Source organism: Falco cherrug, chromosome 12 (assembly GCF_023634085.1).
Source record: "Falco cherrug isolate bFalChe1 chromosome 12, bFalChe1.pri, whole genome shotgun sequence".
Taxonomy (NCBI): Eukaryota; Metazoa; Chordata; class Aves; order Falconiformes; family Falconidae; genus Falco; species Falco cherrug.
The window spans coordinates 13,297,238-13,312,618 of record NC_073708.1 but is presented as its reverse complement, the minus strand read 5'-3'; the positions used below and the strand labels follow the sequence as shown (position 1 = coordinate 13,312,618).

Here is a 15,381-nt window from a genome sequence, read left to right as displayed (position 1 = left end):
TTCACCAGCAGAAAATTTTCACTGAGGGTATTACCCAAAAAAGCTCATGCAATCCAAATGCTTGATTTTGTTGGGGGAAGTAAATAAAGAAAAAATAGAAGATTAGGTTGAATGAAATTTTGATAGTGAACCTCTCCACAATCTAAAAGTAACTCAGTTTTGGCCTCTGATGAGAAAGTCAAATGTTTATTGTTCATTCTGAACTATTTCATGGCAAAGACCTCTGCCTTCTTGACTTCCTAAACCACCAAATCCATAATCACATGAAGAAATCACAGAAAAAAAGAAGTGGAAAGGTAAGCCCAACATTTGCATATTTTGTGGAATCACTGATGATCACCATGTACACTTTTCTAAAGTTGTTATGCATAGTTTGTTACAAAAGTTAATATACCCATCAATAGGTCCTTTTAATAGAACAAAACAACCGCTTTAGCCATAAGATAACCACTAAACATTGGTTTTATGAATGTAACTATGAGATTAAATGAGGTACCTGAGGGCCAACAACACCACCAGGACCAGGAGGACCAGTTTTCCCTTGAAAACCCTGTGAAATAATTATAAAATACTATGTTACCCAGGACAAGATATAGAAAAGCAAAATTCATATCTGTGCTGAAGAGAAGAGAAATTCCATGTCACACATTCCTTCTATTTAGGAAATAAAACCGAGACACTCTTTTTTCCCTGTGTATACTTAGAAGTGAAATACTGATTGATCTTTCTTATCTCTATCAGTTCCAGACTCTCTGAGGTGGTACAGCAGTAAAAATTCCAGTCAATGTTACAGATCTCTCTAGGTGAACTTGATTAGGTGAGCCTGAATGCATAAGTGATTCAGCTAAAAACAGCAGGAAATACATTTATACATATATACATTATGAATCATAAAGCCAGACATACCAATGATTTTTAAAGAAAGACACAGATAGATTAAATTGGAGGGGCGTTAAAGATAAAGGGGAGGTTAGACAGAAAGAAAATAAAAAGAAATAGAGATCCAGTGAAGATGAAGGTTATATAGAGATGGTAAAAAAGGCAGCATGAGTGTCACAAAAAGAACAAAGTTAATGAGAAACTGATATGATGACAAAACCTGGGAAGCAGAGAACAAAAAGGAAATGTTTTGGGGGCACTTTTTCAGAACACTGGCAAATTTTACAGAATTTCAATTTTCAAATTAGTGGCCCCAGACTTCAGTCCAAAACTAGTCAATAAGCTGAGTGACAGCCTCACTTTATAGTAGCACTGTTTAATGTATCTTTGAAATGTGCTAAATTATTTCTTTCAAATATTGGAAGTGTGTTGCTGCGTAGTTAGGAGTACATTCACTGCTGTATCACATCTAGGGTTCCACATAGTATCCCCTGCCTAACGGCCTGAATCTGCCTTCTACCCTGCTCATCTGTGTAAAAACAAAGGTGTCATCTGGCCCATACTTCTTACAAATGTTGGGCCCTGCTGCTCAGCATTCCTCTGGGCACAGTCTCACTGACAGTTGCCCCATTCCATCAGATCCAGTTTAAGCTTTTTTTACCTTCCTCAATCTGATTATCTTCTTGCTGCCAGCCAGACGTTATCATGGTTCATTTTGGCCCATAACTGATTAGGCACTCTCTCTCAGACCTCTGAAATGATCCAGACTAAAAACAAATACAAAAGTACCCCTTTGCTCTAATGACTGAAAATCAGAACTGCTACAGAGGGAATCATTCATGTGTCCCTTCCTTTACACAAAGCTTCTTCTGAAGCCTATTGTAAGGAAAGACAAAGGAATGTTGAGTATTACCCATTTCCTGCAAGTACCTTGAGAAGACCTGCTATTCTCAAGTTTGCAGAATGCATTCATACTTTGCAGTATATTCAATGACTCTTGATGATAATAATGGTTTCATTATACTGCTTTCTCTCTTAGGTCACCAGCTTATCTATTCCTACAGATTTAGGATTGTAAAAGACTAGGCAAAAGAGATTTCAGCACCAAATACTCAAGATGACCTGAACATACCATAGGTTCATCTAAAATATTTAGTATTAAAATTTTTACACTAATGTCTCATTTGTGTATTTTTAAGTGCCTAATTAGCCTCGATTTTTTTTGTTATTTTCTGTGAAAGATAATTTAATAAATCTGAGTTTATTGTAGTAAGAAGGCCTTTGATTCCAATAAATGAAACTGCTAGTATATTTCTATTCTATCCTTTCACAGACATGAAACACTAAATTCTTGCATAACACCAGACAATCTAACAGTTCCTGCAGCTGATGCCTCCTGTCAATCTGAGATTGATATCACTGATATTGATAATCACTTCTAGGGAGGAACTAGCTTAATACTGATTTTCAGTATCAAGTTTATTCCTACATTTATATTCCAAATTATTTATCATGATACTACTGCTCCTATGTCTAGAATTTCAGCAAACAATGGCAGTTCTTCAAAGTGCATATGGCTTACTGGGGGAAAAAGCTGTAACTTTTTCTCCACTAACACTTACCTCAGTTGCTGTCAATATATGCTTATTATTCCATAAGCAAGCTGCAAAATGCAATCTGGGAATCTGACTAATTTATTAAGCTTGAGTATGTCTCTTAGCCTAATTCCCTAATTGCTGTAATGCCCACATGCACCACTGAACTTTAATGAGATATATGCCTAAATAAGAAACAGAGGTCTAAAGACCCTGATTTACCAGTGAATGCAATGAAAGTTTTGATTTATACATTAAAAAAATCTGAAATGGAAATAGTAATCAAAAAAAAAGTCAACAAGTCTACTTTTTGTTTTTTAAAAAATCTCTTCTTTCTACTAAAACATATACATGAGAGCCCATGGGAGAAAAATATTTTAAAACTAATTCTGGCCCAAGTATCAATATACACAGGGCAGAAAACAACCCTAATGAAAAGCTGCATTTGCTCCTAGTTACTCAAGTTATGTATCAGTCTAACCCCACTAAACTCAAAGGATCCAAAAGTAGAGAACCATAGTACTGATTGAACCCAGAAGGACCTGGCCCAAACATCACACAGTAGCAGAGCCCATAGTTTCATTGTATTTTGTATCTTTCCTTTCTAGTTGTAAGTGAAATAAAGAAATCATAGAATGGCTGAGGTTGGAAGAGACCTCAGGAGGTCATTTGGTGCAACTGCCCCGCTCAAGCTGGGCCACTGAGAACTGGTTGGCCAAGAATATGTCCAGATGGCTTTTAAATATCTCCAAGGATGGAGACTGAAAGCTCTCTGGGTAATCTGTTCCAGTGCTCAGTCACACTCAAAGTGTAAAAGTGTTTCCTGATGTTCAGGTAGAACCTCTCATGTTTCAGTTCATGCCCATTGTCCCTTGTCCTGTCACCAGGCACCACTTAGAAGAGCCAGGGCTCCACCTTCTTTACACCCTCCCTTCAGGTATTTATATACTTAGAGAAAATTTGATCTGGACCTTCTCTTCTCTAGTCTAAACAGTTCCAGCTCTATCAGCCTTTACTCACAGGAGAGATGGTTCAGTCCCTTAATCATCTTAGCGGCCCTTTGCTGGCCTCGCTCTCTCTCTAGTACTGAGGAGTCCAGAACTGGAAACAATACTCCTGGCCTCACCAGGGCTGAACAGAAGGGACAGATCACCCTACTGCAGCCCACGATACTATTGGCATTCTTTGTCGTAATGGCACATAACTGGCTCATGTTCAAATAAATAAGAATAAAGGGAAAATACTAACTGTGTTTTTTATTTTTATCAGACTAAAGAACAACGTTGAGCTTCCTGCATTCTAAACAATGATTAAAATTCAGTCTTACACAAGACTGGTCTTCATATGTTGCATTGTAAAGAAAAAGAACAAAGAAGTAGTCAATAATATTTCTGACACACACTAAAAAGCCACTATCTTTGCAAAGCATTATAATGCTACAGTACTAGCATAAGAAAATACAGTTTTTCAGAATTTACATTCTGTGCTCCTCCTTCCAGCAGTGGAAGTGAGTCAGCAGTCACTAACAGATTTCCATTGAACCTGGAACACAAAACGTATTTAACCGAATGTAGAGAAATGAGATGCTAAGAAATTTTTTCTCTAAATTCATTTGCGGCTTTCTGTAGCTCGGAAAAATCTGAATAAGAATTTTATTTTATTTCAGTGGGATAGGAGTAAAGTTTTGGCACTACAGAACTAGACCAGAATTTACTCATTGTGATTCTTAGGGGGATTACATAGGATACAATTTCAAAATTTAAGGTTTTTTTTCACAGATTGAATCATTTCTGATCCTACTTTCCAAAGGTGTTAGCTTATCAGTTTCCTATTTGCTTATCATTAGTAAATTTTTGTTATGTTATTACTTATGTTATATTGCATTCAGTGAGAAAAGAACAATTTAGTAATCGCCTGACAAATCTCTTCTAAAAATGAGATATGAATACGAATTTCTTTACTTCTATTGACTATTTAAGCTCATTGTGATGTTACTAATAGGGTATAGCAAAAAGAAACCTCACCCTTGTAGCATGGAAACAAAATAAAGCTTTCTCATGCCCAACATATCAACCATCAGAAAACTACAGTTATATAACCTCTCAGTCCCAGCCTCTTCCCCTTTTCTCTGTTGTCTCTGTTTCTTTAGTTTTGACCATATGATCATGACCTTTGGAGGTTTACAACACTAACATAGAGCACATTTACTTACAGTCTCACCCCGCTGTCCTGGGTGCCCAGGCAAGCCATCTTTTCCAGGTGGCCCCTGCAATTTTAAAATACATAAAACATTTCTTAGCCATCCTTAATTCTGAAAAACAGTGTGCAATTACCTCTGAGAACCTCTGATCTCTGTTTCTTTCTAGACTAGTCTTCAGTACAGTTTAACTGCTCCTCTATCAGCTAATTGTGATTTGAATAGTACACTTTCCTTGTGTTCTCCCTGCTGTGTGTTAGCAATTGCTTGGACAGTGAGTGTTAGTTTGTCAAATGCATGTTCAAATTGGATTTCTGTAAATTCAGAAATCATAGAAAATCCCTGTACCTCCCTTCCATTTTTCTTTGCTTAATGACTCAGTTAACACAAGACTAAGAATTGCAGGAGTATTTGATGAAATTTCACCTTTTGGCATTGGAAATAAAAATAACAAATGCATTGATAAAAAAAAATCAGGGGTGGTTTGATGCTTTTATACTTCACACGAGCAGAAACATACTGGAAAAGCAGTATAACTAGTTCAGGCTGCAGCTCAAATGTGCTATTACTTCTGTACATTTCTGTAGTAATGAATGTCTCCTTCCCCTTCATTTTTTCCTCAACGAATCAGTTGTTAAAAGAAAATACACACCAGCAAAGTAGTATTTTGCCTAAGCTCGGTCTGTCACCTGGACATTGGCATCAACATACTACAAGATTTTCTGTTTAGTTTATCATGCTGAATGCCATATGAGCTGCACCAATGATCATTTTGAATATATGAGTTCTTCTCTTAGCTTTAGAGCTCAATAAGCATATTTATAATTTGTACATAAACCATTCCTTAAATAAAGTCTTCAAATATTCACTTCAGAAACACTGTATGAAAAATAACATTCCTGTTTACATACTTGATTAAAAAAATACTTACTGGAGGTCCCTTTGGTCCGGGGAATCCAACCGGTCCCTGAGGCCCTTGTGGCCCCTAGTATAAACACAATCAAACAAGTAAAGTTTTACCCTAGCTGTCATGACACTGGATTGAAAAGTTTGCTTCAATTATACATTACATGAACTTCAAATATAAAATATATGAACTCTTCAGATAATGTCTGGTTTAAGTATAAAGCCTCAGCTCCACTACCATAAACATTGATAGCAACAATTCACATGCATAGATGTGGAGGGGATTTCCTGAAAGCAATACTGCCTGTGTAGGAATGCAATAAGAAAGACAAAAACCTATTCATATAAAGTATGTCGCCGTCTGACCCCCGAAACTGTGCATAATAAAGTGCTAATCAACTATGAGTAAGAAACATTTTTTTTTCTATGTAGCATAGAACATTGGAATTAATCAATAATTTGGTGGGTTTTAAAATTTCAGTCCAACATTAATCTTTGGCTGTTCTTACACTCTGACAATATTTCAAGCCAGTACAACAGTACAAACTTCCAAATAGAATAAGCTTTCCAGAATTACCAGTGACTAAATACAACATCCTTGCTATCATGAAGAATAGTTGAGATAGCTGGGAAAAAAAAAAGATGCACAAACATTTTGTTTATATAATTTTGTATATACAGATCTACATGGAGAGAGGAAATTTTCACGCAGCACGGTTTTACAGATTTCATTAGAGATGATCATGTTAGTGCATTGTGTGTGAATATATACATGTATATACATACACATGTGTACATACATGTATGTCTACATACATCTGGACACATATTTACACAAAGTACTAACTTACATGACTGTTTCTAAAGTTGTCACCAAACAAAATGGAGGCCAGCTTTTAAAATTTATTGCTGATATGCTGAAAGGGACTATGTCAGCTTATTAAAAGAATTTTTCCTGTTTAGTTTTTAATGTGCTAAGTCAAAGAGTAGCAACATGAAAACCTACATGGTCCCACAGCAGAACCATGTACCCCTGTCATATAGAGCAAGATTTTATCCTATTCTACTTGGTATATGTGCAGTTTTGTGAAGATATCAGCTATCAAAAATATGTTAGAGATATTGGTTTGATGCAAAAGACTTGAAGCAGGAGGCCACATCTCCCAAATTATGCTACTGTTTTGCTCCTCTGACAAAGCACCGTTTCTGAGTTCCATAAGCCTCCTTCATTAGAGCCCAGGCTCACTTCCAGAGCATGGCTGCCTCCTGCAGTAGGTGAAGCAGTGTGCAAATACAGCTATGGGAAAGGATCCCTTGTGCCCAACCTGGGAGAATTTGCTTTTAAGTGTATCTTATTCCAGGGTAGACCTTGATTATACTGTAATACGAAACCTGAGTCAACTAAGAAGAGTCAACTTTGCTAGGCAAAGGATCTTTGTGATCTCGTTGTACTATCTGTCATTTTTATTTTCTCTTGCAAAAGAGGTGTAAGGTGGTTCCTGAAACCACCACAACACACAAATATGTTCCATATGAGGATTTAGGGTTTTTTTTTATTCTGCTGTCTCTGTGAACAAATGACCTTTCCTCATTTGCTTCTGGGTATAACATAAAGCATAAAGGTTCCAAAACAATGAAGGAGTTTAATAGAGGAAAACTATTAAAATTGACGCAGCTACTGGCCAAAATATATGAAAGAAAGTGGTCGCTCTTAGGAACTGGGTTATAAAAGCACAATTCAAACTTTTACCATTAATTCCACCTTCTTCCTCATAAATTCCCACTGTACTTTGATCTGCACATCTTGAGGGCTTTTAAGGAAAGATTTGCATAATTTTTTTTATTCACAATATGCTTTGCAGATTTCAAGCCACTGGACTGATGGATTATGTGAGAAAAAGCACTAGAATATTAACAGCATGTTATAAAAATTATATTTTTGGGTTTTGTCATTAAATTCCATTTTAACAGTAGCAAGACAGGACAGATTATTTAACGTTTATGTGTGTGGTACTTTAAATATTCTCAGCAGAGTAGAAATGACAGTTCTGGTTTTTGGCTGACATTCACCCCTATTGGGAAGCAAATAAGATACCTCACACATTACATAAATGATATGAGATGTGATGCTCTGCGATTCTTCAGCTATTTGCTCTGATCAGTTTCTCTCCAGGGGTGCATTCATCTTGGATTGATCTGCCATTGTTTTCAGTCCCCCAAGGCTTCTCTTCCTCATACCCTCTTGGAGCTGTCAGTAAACTCCTCCTTCACACCACTGCTATTCACATTCTGGTGGTCTGCCTCTGATGTTCCTCCTCAGCTTAAAAGAACTTAAAGTTCCTTCCTTGGATTGTGCCTAGTTCTCTGCATCCAACATCCCAGTTAAATCATTTGTCTCTTGAATCCCAGTTTTCTGCCCACATCTCTTACTTGCCACGTCATCCTTGTCTCACCCAAACTTTTCACTTATTCCTGCTGTTCATATTCCACTTGGTACATTGCCTTTCGCTTGATATAGAGGTACTTTCAACTTCCTGCAGCCTCCCTTGGAGTGTTGCCTTGCATATGTACTGGCTACGGTCTAGTCCTCAGTCCTCAACTTACCTACTGTTCTATTCTACTTACTCCTCTTACCGCAAGAACCACTGTCCTGCCCCACTAACCAGTCTCAGACAGTTAAGTAACATTCTGCTTCAGGAATAAAAGAGCTAAACTGATGAGTTTACTAACTTTTATTTCCAGTGCACTTGGTATTAATTTTTTTGGCTTTCAGTCAAAAGGGAAGGAATCCTTTTCTTAAGCAGAAAAATGTGACATTAGATATGCAGGCATGTGTGATCCTTTACATATGTATAGCAGATGTTTATTAATACTCTGCTTGCAACTGCTAAGGATAAGCCAAACAAAATTAACCTTAATTGCTTTCTGCAGACACAGAAACTGAAATTGAGATTTCTAGAACACACTCACATCATGCTCCTGTTATCATTAGTTTTATGGATGTCCTTATCTCCAGTAATCAACTCAATCAAACCATGTGGTCTGATCAAGTGGCCTTTTTCCTTTTCCAGTTTGCTTAGCTGTTCTAGCAAAATCAGTTTGCTGTTGTTCTGCCAGTATTGTTACACTAACTGAGCATGTATTCAACAAACAAATAGTGTAACAGAGTGACATTATGGAGCAGGGGAAAATGCACAAGGACCTCCCTCCAGGAGAGTAAGATCACTGGGACTTGGGAGTGGGTACTGGGAAAAGATTCATAGATTCTCTACCTGAAAAAGGTTAGTGGTTTAATGAAATATGACTACAAAAGAAAAGTTTCTTAGGCTTTGCAAAAACAGTCTGGCAGAGAGCATGTCCACTTAAACTGAGTTGGTTTTCAAGTGTTGCAATTACAAATCTGATTTATTAATATTGTTTTTCTATATACCACTGTGTAATGGGCCAACTGTATATTGAATTTGTGTATTGATTAGTAAGATAATAGCAAGCAGAAAATTTTATTTTAGCAAGCACATTAGGATTTCTCAAGCATGCAGAAAGTAGGTTGAAGGGAATTCTTAGCTAATCAGAACAAAAAAGTCAGCTGCTTCGACAAGCTTCTGGAGATGGCTTAAGTGATCTGAAAATCCAATAAACAAGCAGTAAGCTGCAGTAAATGGGGCATTCTTAAGAGCATAGGCTAGTAAGTACAACTGTAATTTGCAAGGGCATAATACAAAGTGCATGGATATAATATAAACTATGTATGTATTCTCTGTGTCCTGTATGTACAAAACTGAGCTACAGATGGAAGAAGTTTCAGTGAGCTTCAGCTACCCCATTCATAACTTTGTGAAAAGCACCATTGGAATTGAGGTTTTGTTAGCTCTGGTTACTCTGATCAAAGAAGGGAAAAGATGTGAGGGGGAGAACTACAAATAAAACAACCCTTCCACCCTCAAATCACACTGCTACCTAGTGGGGAAAACCAACATGTACATAAATAGCTTTCACATACCCTTTCACCTGGTGGGCCAGGAGGACCATCATTGCCTGCAGTACCCTAGAAAGGAAAGGCAGTATGTTAAAGGATTCAACCTCTATTTAATTTAAAAGAAACAGCCTGTAGCCAATCTACAGTGTACCTGACAATTACCTTTGGACCTGGTTTGCCAGTAGGACCTCTGGGACCTCTTGAGCCTCTTGGACCCTGTCAATTTAACACAGATGCACTTGATGATAATTATTGGATACTATCATTAAATCAAAATAATTCTTCACAATATAATGGAGGCAATTAATATACGAAAGCCTCTAAATTGCAAAGCAAAAGTACATACTGTTGGTCCTCGCTGTCCTCTGGGGCCTGGTTTGCCATGTAATCCCTGTAGAGAAAAAGTTCACAGAAATCATCTTAGCAGGCATTGTATTTGTGAGATATTTTTTTTTTTACTGAAGCGGAGCAAAATGCAACTCCCTTAGGTTTAAATGTTATTTTGTCTTTAAGTATCTACTTTACATTTCAATTTAAAGAATCATGGTCCTTGATAAAATTTATTGTCTTTCTGAGTTCACTGGGACTTGTAGCTAAATGTGCTAAATTTGCCTCAGAGTCAGATTCTGTCATAGGCATTAGAATTATAAACTGCGTTAAAATAGTAGTGAAGATGGCACAGAATAAGCAGAGTCTCTCTGCAGTAGTCTAAAGGACTCAGCATCATTTCCAATATAATAATAGCCTTGAAGACAAAAGCTCCCAGGTTCCCATGGACAGCTCCCCAGTTAACAGAAAAGAAAGGGCAAGCCTTTTTTTTTTTTTTTTTTTTTGTAACAGAAATAAAGACCTACCAGGATTCTGCACACTTGCACAGAGACACAGAACTTGCCAGGATACTACTCCTTAATTTTTTGCTTCAATACATCTCCTAATCATATTCAATAGATTTCTTTTGTTAGACTCTGTATTACTATTGCTGTGCAATCTAACACAAAGAAGCTTAAAATTCAAAAGAGTATTCTTCAGATAGAAAAAGAAACCTGATGACTGGTACTTTCTAATTTGTGAGGTAATAAAACACAACCACAACAGAAAATCAGCATTGATATTTTAGCATAAAGCTTGCTTTTATCGGAAACCAATTAAATGCACACACCTGTTTTCTTGTGGTTTTTTTTAATATATATTGATTTTATTTCACTTATCAAAATAAAAACTACGTGTTGTTCTTAAAATGCAACACAGTTGTGAACTTCTCAGGGACAATGACTGTCTTTCCTAGTACCATTATGCATGGCAGCACAAACCACAACCATATGCCTTTAGCCAAAATTAATAATAATAATACCTGATTCCCATTAGAAAACCAGGAGTTATTGTCTCATTGATGGTCACCGTAACACATAAGTATACATGCATTTTGATGGTATTAAGAGGTTAGTACCCTAGCTGAATTAAAAGTTTTATGAAGGCCTGATAACGAATCAATATAATTAGATTTTCATAATTTTAAGTCTGTTATTTGATGTTATTATTTTGCTTGGTTGTTGGTTTTTTTTTTAAATCTGATATCTTTATTAGCAGTCATATCTCATTTTTCCCAACAAGGGTAAACTCAACATTGTTTTATTGCTTGTGTATATCCGTAACAACATATGTTTATCTTAGCTAAAATAATACAAAAACAATTTAAATCATACATAAACAATGCAAATGCAAGTGGATTTCACATAATTTAACTATAAATCATGAATTCCAGCTTGGTTTTGTGCTGCAAATTAAAACAGATTCTTAAGAACAATTATATACGTTAATTCAGTTTGACCTTAAGTTGCTACCATCTATGAATGGCGATTCATGCTCTTAATTTCATCTTTCTAACATGACCTGCTATGTTTAATTGAGCTTTAGAGACAACAGCACACTGTCCTTTCTAACCTATATTTCGTTGTTATAATTTGAAGAATATGTGTAAGAGATTTTCTCTCACCTGCTTCAAGTAAACAAAGAAGCAAAGCTGTCATTTTACATTTTGTAATATATGTAATAGTACATGTTCTTCATCTTGTCTGGTATATTTTGTATTTTCAATGCTCAGCCTATAAAAAAGCTCATGGCAAGTCAGAATACTTATGAAATACCAGTTGAATTTTCTTGAGGGTAAATTGCATGGTAGCAGGATAATTCATAGGATACAGGAACATAGTTCTTGCCAACTCACTCAGCTATCCTGTCAAAACATGCTTCAGCAAAGGTGTTTTCTCTTTTTCAGATATATAATTATAGTAGCATACACAGTGAGAAAGTGTCCAAGTTCCTGTATATTTAGATTAATACCTTTAAGAATGAGAATGAGTGTCTCAGTAGGTCCTATTTTACATAACTGTAGAGATTCATCTTAAGTGTGAAAAGCCTGTTTTTATAGTTCTTTAGACTGTAGCTTGTATCCTTAGGTTTCAGTGACTTCCCATAGCACTGAGTTCTAAAGTTAATTAAGTGTCATGCAAGTGTGAATTATCATACCCTTGCACCTTTCTCTCCATTGGCACCTGGAAATCCTGGGAAACCAGTTGAGCCCTGTGTAAGAAACCAATGCAAATATCAGAGGATATCAACAGCAAAACAGTAGTATAGCCAACATTTAATTTATATGTAAAGCACACTGCAAAGCCATGTACATTGTACATGTCAAACTTGCAAGTGTGACAGCTCTGATGAATAGCTGTAAATTGACTTACCATAATGTCTTCAGTCCAGCATGCATTAGAAAAATCAATGTATAGAATGGACATTATTTGTCATCTTATTAGACAATATTCATTAAATCTACACCATTTTTAAAAGTAGGAAAGAAACTATCAGTAACAGCGCACTAGAAATAACTGTATCATAATGAAGAGGAACAAACAAAGCCATGTTGCCTCACAGTATAATAATTCTTTTACAAAATAACTTCATTCAAAATAATTGTAAGGTGTTTCCACATGGTCCTCCATTCAGTTCACTGAGCTGTAAATCACTTCAGGTGCTTTATTCACTGTAAGCTGTCCACTGGCCAGTTTCATTTAACTGATACATGCAATTTGTAATGTGCTTATATGTTCATCTAATAAGCATAATTTATAAGATTATCTGGCTTGAAACTGCTTCCAGGCATTATTCCACCTTCTCTTTTTTTCTCCTCTTTCCTTCGGCTAACTGTCCAGTCTAATCTCAACAGTACTGCTTTCTTCTATGCTGGTCCAGTGGGACAGCAGACTTGTTACCTGCCAAGGTGTTAATTTGTCATAAGGGACCTGGGGTCAAACAGCTGATAGGCTTGATAAAATATACTTTTAAAGTGACTGGATATGAAAATCAAAGCAGTGTTTGGTTTGGTCAGCCACTAAAACTACTGGCCAGATTCCCTGCTGTGATAACGCATCTATATCTCTGCAGCTTGCTGTTAGTATTTTAGTGCTAAATAAAATATATATAACAAAACCATAAAATAGAATTTCTTGGTGCTCTTCTTTGAAATAATATTTTTTTCCTTTTTTCTCTTTTTCTTACTTATGTTTTCCCTTTAATGACCTTGTTTCATACAAACATTCCCATTATGCATTAATAACTTAGGGGCAGTACAACTTCACTGACACTGATTCTAATGAAACCCTGGCTGATATTCACTAGTGGGAGAAAAGTAAAGAGATTTTCCTCTCTTTTTTTTCCTTTCTTTTTCCTTCCTTTTTTAATTCTTCACCATTATAACAAAATGTGAATAAACCTGTGAAAATTCTACGCTCTGAAGCCCAAGCATGTTCTTTATAATTAAAAGGCCAGAGGAAAAAAAACCCCTTCCAATGACCGGGCATTAATAAGCATTATTTAGTTATAAATATCTTATACCTATGGTATTTTTTGCAATTGTGTTAATCAATAGGGGCTGGACAGGAGAAAAAACCTGAAAATTATCAGATAATGGCAGCACTCTAAGAACAATTGTCAGAAGAAAAATAATGAAAATCAAGTAAGTAACAACAAAAAGAACAAAAAGAACCTTCTTGACACACTGGAACAAGTGTTCTGATGCTTCTTTTTTTCTCTCTCCCTTATGTTAATTTGAACTGGACTGTGAATAAGTTTCACAACAAGTCTTTAGTGAGTTGATGTATTGTAGCTGTCATTAATCTTTCTTGGAAGTTTAAGCAACAAATGAGAAAAGCAAACAGTGAACGCAGCTTGAGAATTGTTTTCAGTTTTAATGTGATAAAAATTTAATGTAATGAAATTCTTGATCGTCTGCTGAAAAGAAAATCAATCGACTTTTATTTGAAGTGTTAGATCATTTTTGTTCTTAGAACTGAATAATGTAAATCCTCTTTTATCTTAGACTTCTCAAGACAGTTCTAACTGAGAATGAAAAAAAGAGACTGAAAATTCAGACATTGGAGTTCAGAAACAGAAGCAAAACCCCATGTTTCTCAAGGTGAATAGTTTTCATTAATATCTTTCATAGACCATTTTGATATTTTTCACTAACACAGAGTGTTCAATGAATACATTCTTCAGATAGTTCATTCACTTGACTGAAAAGGGCCAAAGTATAGGCCAGAGTCAGAAACACACTTTGCTTAGCCAGCCAGGAAGTTGAATTTCTTCCAAAAAATCATGATTTCAAATTTGAAAATAAAAACAGATCCCAATGTAGAGCAAAACTGAGGATTTTACTGCAGTTTGATTGTTCAGTTGTGTAGAAGGGATAAGGGAATATTTTACTTGTGATATTTCCTTAGATGAATCTTCTTTGAGACAGACTGGAGATGCAATGTCTCCTTGATGGCCTTCTCTACACTGGGAAATGTCTGTATAATTATGGTTTTATTCAATGTTTTCTTTCTTCCTAATCTCAGAAAACAGAGTTTGCCATTAATTTAGCATGGCCATTTCCTAAAGCTGTGTTAGGATGACCTTGTTAAAAATATGTTTCATAAAAATGTTTTAAAAATATGTCTTCACTTAAACTAGAAACCACCTATATGGTTTTCTATTGCAATCAAAAGATAAAAGATAGCTGAAGGATAGATGCAGGCACATAAATCAACTAATGGATGGGTTTTGTTACATTTGTCTTAACAGAAGCAAAAGGAAAACATGATGAGAATCCTTGTACCACATAGAAAATTCCCACCACCATCAGCATCCATTTGGTGGTCAATATAGTGCTCATTCTCTTTCAAGCATATCAGCAGTTCCTTTGTTTTCAAATTCTTTAATGCATGCTAGTCTGATGCTTGCACAAAAACACAACTCATGAAAGGATGGCAAAGGTTTAAAGGCAGTATTGTTAAGAGGAAAGATAGTCCTCCTTAAATAGCCTACCTTAGGGAATGCAACATTTGTAAAGGTTTTACTTCAGAGCACTATTGTCAAGAAAGGAAATGTGAAAAAATGACCCTTCCTTCGATGCCCACACCCTGCCTTCCCCAAACACACAAATAAAATAACTGCCATTGTGACTAATGTCAAAAGTCAAGATATACAGCTCATTTACAGCTCACCTTTGGACCTTGTCTTCCAGGATATCCTGGCAATCCGGGTACACCAAGCTTACCCTGCAATAAGGCGGTATTAAATTTTATTTTATCCTCCTTAGTGGTTCAGCAAACTTCTGTAGAGAATATTTTTTCCACAATAATACCTCATGAAATACATTAGAGTAAATCAATTTCTCATTTCTATTATTAATCACCAGTGGGCTTAGTTCTGCAAACTTAAATAAAAATCCTACTCCAATGAATGAGTTCAGCAAGGCCAATACCTCAGTGTCTTCCTTTTTTCCTCTA

At 36.0% G+C, this 15,381-nt stretch overlaps 1 protein-coding gene across 4 annotated transcripts in view; it reads right to left on the bottom strand.

Moving 5' to 3' along the window:
- Positions 1–15,381, bottom strand: part of COL11A1 (collagen type XI alpha 1 chain) — a 160,305-nt gene that overhangs the window by 53,729 nt on the left and 91,195 nt on the right. For all 4 annotated transcript variants that reach the window (XM_014287417.3, XM_027798171.2, XM_027798170.2 and 1 more), the window contains 8 exons: positions 15,097–15,150; positions 12,080–12,133; positions 9,900–9,944; positions 9,716–9,769; positions 9,578–9,622; positions 5,603–5,656; positions 4,687–4,740; positions 497–550 (listed from right to left, as the gene is read on the bottom strand). In XM_014287417.3, the coding sequence (XP_014142892.2) occupies positions 497–550; positions 4,687–4,740; positions 5,603–5,656; positions 9,578–9,622; positions 9,716–9,769; positions 9,900–9,944; positions 12,080–12,133; positions 15,097–15,150 (414 nt within the window). The remainder of the gene's footprint in view (positions 1–496; positions 551–4,686; positions 4,741–5,602; positions 5,657–9,577; positions 9,623–9,715; positions 9,770–9,899; positions 9,945–12,079; positions 12,134–15,096; positions 15,151–15,381) is intronic.